This window comes from Trypanosoma rangeli (assembly GCF_003719475.1).
Source record: "Trypanosoma rangeli strain AM80 chromosome Unknown Tra_15.4_contig_00565, whole genome shotgun sequence".
Lineage (NCBI taxonomy): Eukaryota > Euglenozoa > Kinetoplastea > Trypanosomatida > Trypanosomatidae > Trypanosoma > Trypanosoma rangeli.
Genome location: NW_021706302.1, coordinates 5,215 through 6,230, shown reverse-complemented (window position 1 = coordinate 6,230; position 1,016 = coordinate 5,215). Strand labels below are relative to the sequence as shown.

General features: G+C 58.3%; 1 protein-coding gene across 1 annotated transcript in view, besides 1 other annotated feature; it reads left to right on the top strand.

Moving 5' to 3' along the window:
• Nucleotides 1-243, top strand: part of TraAM80_09354 (uncharacterized protein) — a gene marked incomplete at both ends in the record, with an annotated part of 486 nt that extends 243 nt beyond the window's left edge. Inside the window, one exon of the mRNA XM_029386044.1 lies at nucleotides 1-243. This exon is cut by the window's left edge and continues 243 nt beyond it. Within this exon, the coding sequence (XP_029234148.1) occupies nucleotides 1-243 (243 nt within the window).
• Nucleotides 244-850: 607 nt separating this feature from the next.
• Nucleotides 851-886: a microsatellite.
• Between the last annotated feature and the right edge of the window lie 130 nt (nucleotides 887-1,016).

The window sequence follows — 1,016 nt, the reverse complement described above, 5'->3', positions numbered from 1 at the left end:
GGGACGCCCCTCTGTGCCCGCCAGCGAATGTGCGGTGCGCCTCCGCAGCAGCCTGCGGCCAAGCGCGACTCCCTATGGAGAGGCATATGTTTTCCATCTCTCAAGCTTTGTGGTGCAGTGCATCCCATACCTCTTCTCTCTTTATTTGCCTTTGTTTTTGGTATGTTTTGTGTGGTTCTACGGCCGGATAAGTCCCGCGGCCCTCCCTTCCCTCTGCGCTGCTTGGAACGTGTGCGTATGTGATGGTGCGGATTGACGATGTGGTCGGAACTCGAGCGTGGCGGCGGGTGTGCTGAGCTGCACCGCGTGTGGGTGGACATCCTTCTTGGTTCGCCACGGCAACGGAACGGGAGGCAGCAGGCGCCTCTGCACAACGTGCCGCCAACCCGTCGCCGTCCTTCTGGCGCTGCTGGTGCGGCTGCCACGGGGCGCGGCGGCGGAGTGCAGGCATCGCGCGCACGAGCGGAGGGGACACACGAATTCGGATGCTCCCGCCAGTCACTCGGCAACTTCCGCTCAAAAGCAGCTGCTACTTTTTATATATTTTGCTTAAACCTAATGTGTGAAATGTAGAAAGCCGTGGCTGGGGACAGAGGCCTTTTTGGTACCACAATTACTTTTCATGTGTATACGAGGCTTTGTGCCTGTGTATTAATTAATCGTTTTCTTTTACATGCATTTGTTGTAATTCTCATGATAGCCCTCACCGTAATGATGCTGAGTGTGTGTTGGTGTGGGCGTAGGAGACCGTTGTTTTTTCCCTTCCGCGCTGTTTCTCGCGCGGCTGTGCTGGTGTTGACCTCCTTCCATCCTCCTTTCCCTTCTTGTGGGACGGCACCCCTCGCCAGCCGCAGACACACACACAGGCAGGCAGGCAGGCAGGCAGACGCAACGAGCACCACAGCGGACGTGGCACTGCGATGTTCCACTGTAACACAGAAGGCTGCGGCGCCTGCTCGGAGTCTGGCGTCGGCACGGCGGCGTGAGCGTGCGTTCACTCCGCGCTGCAGCGTCTT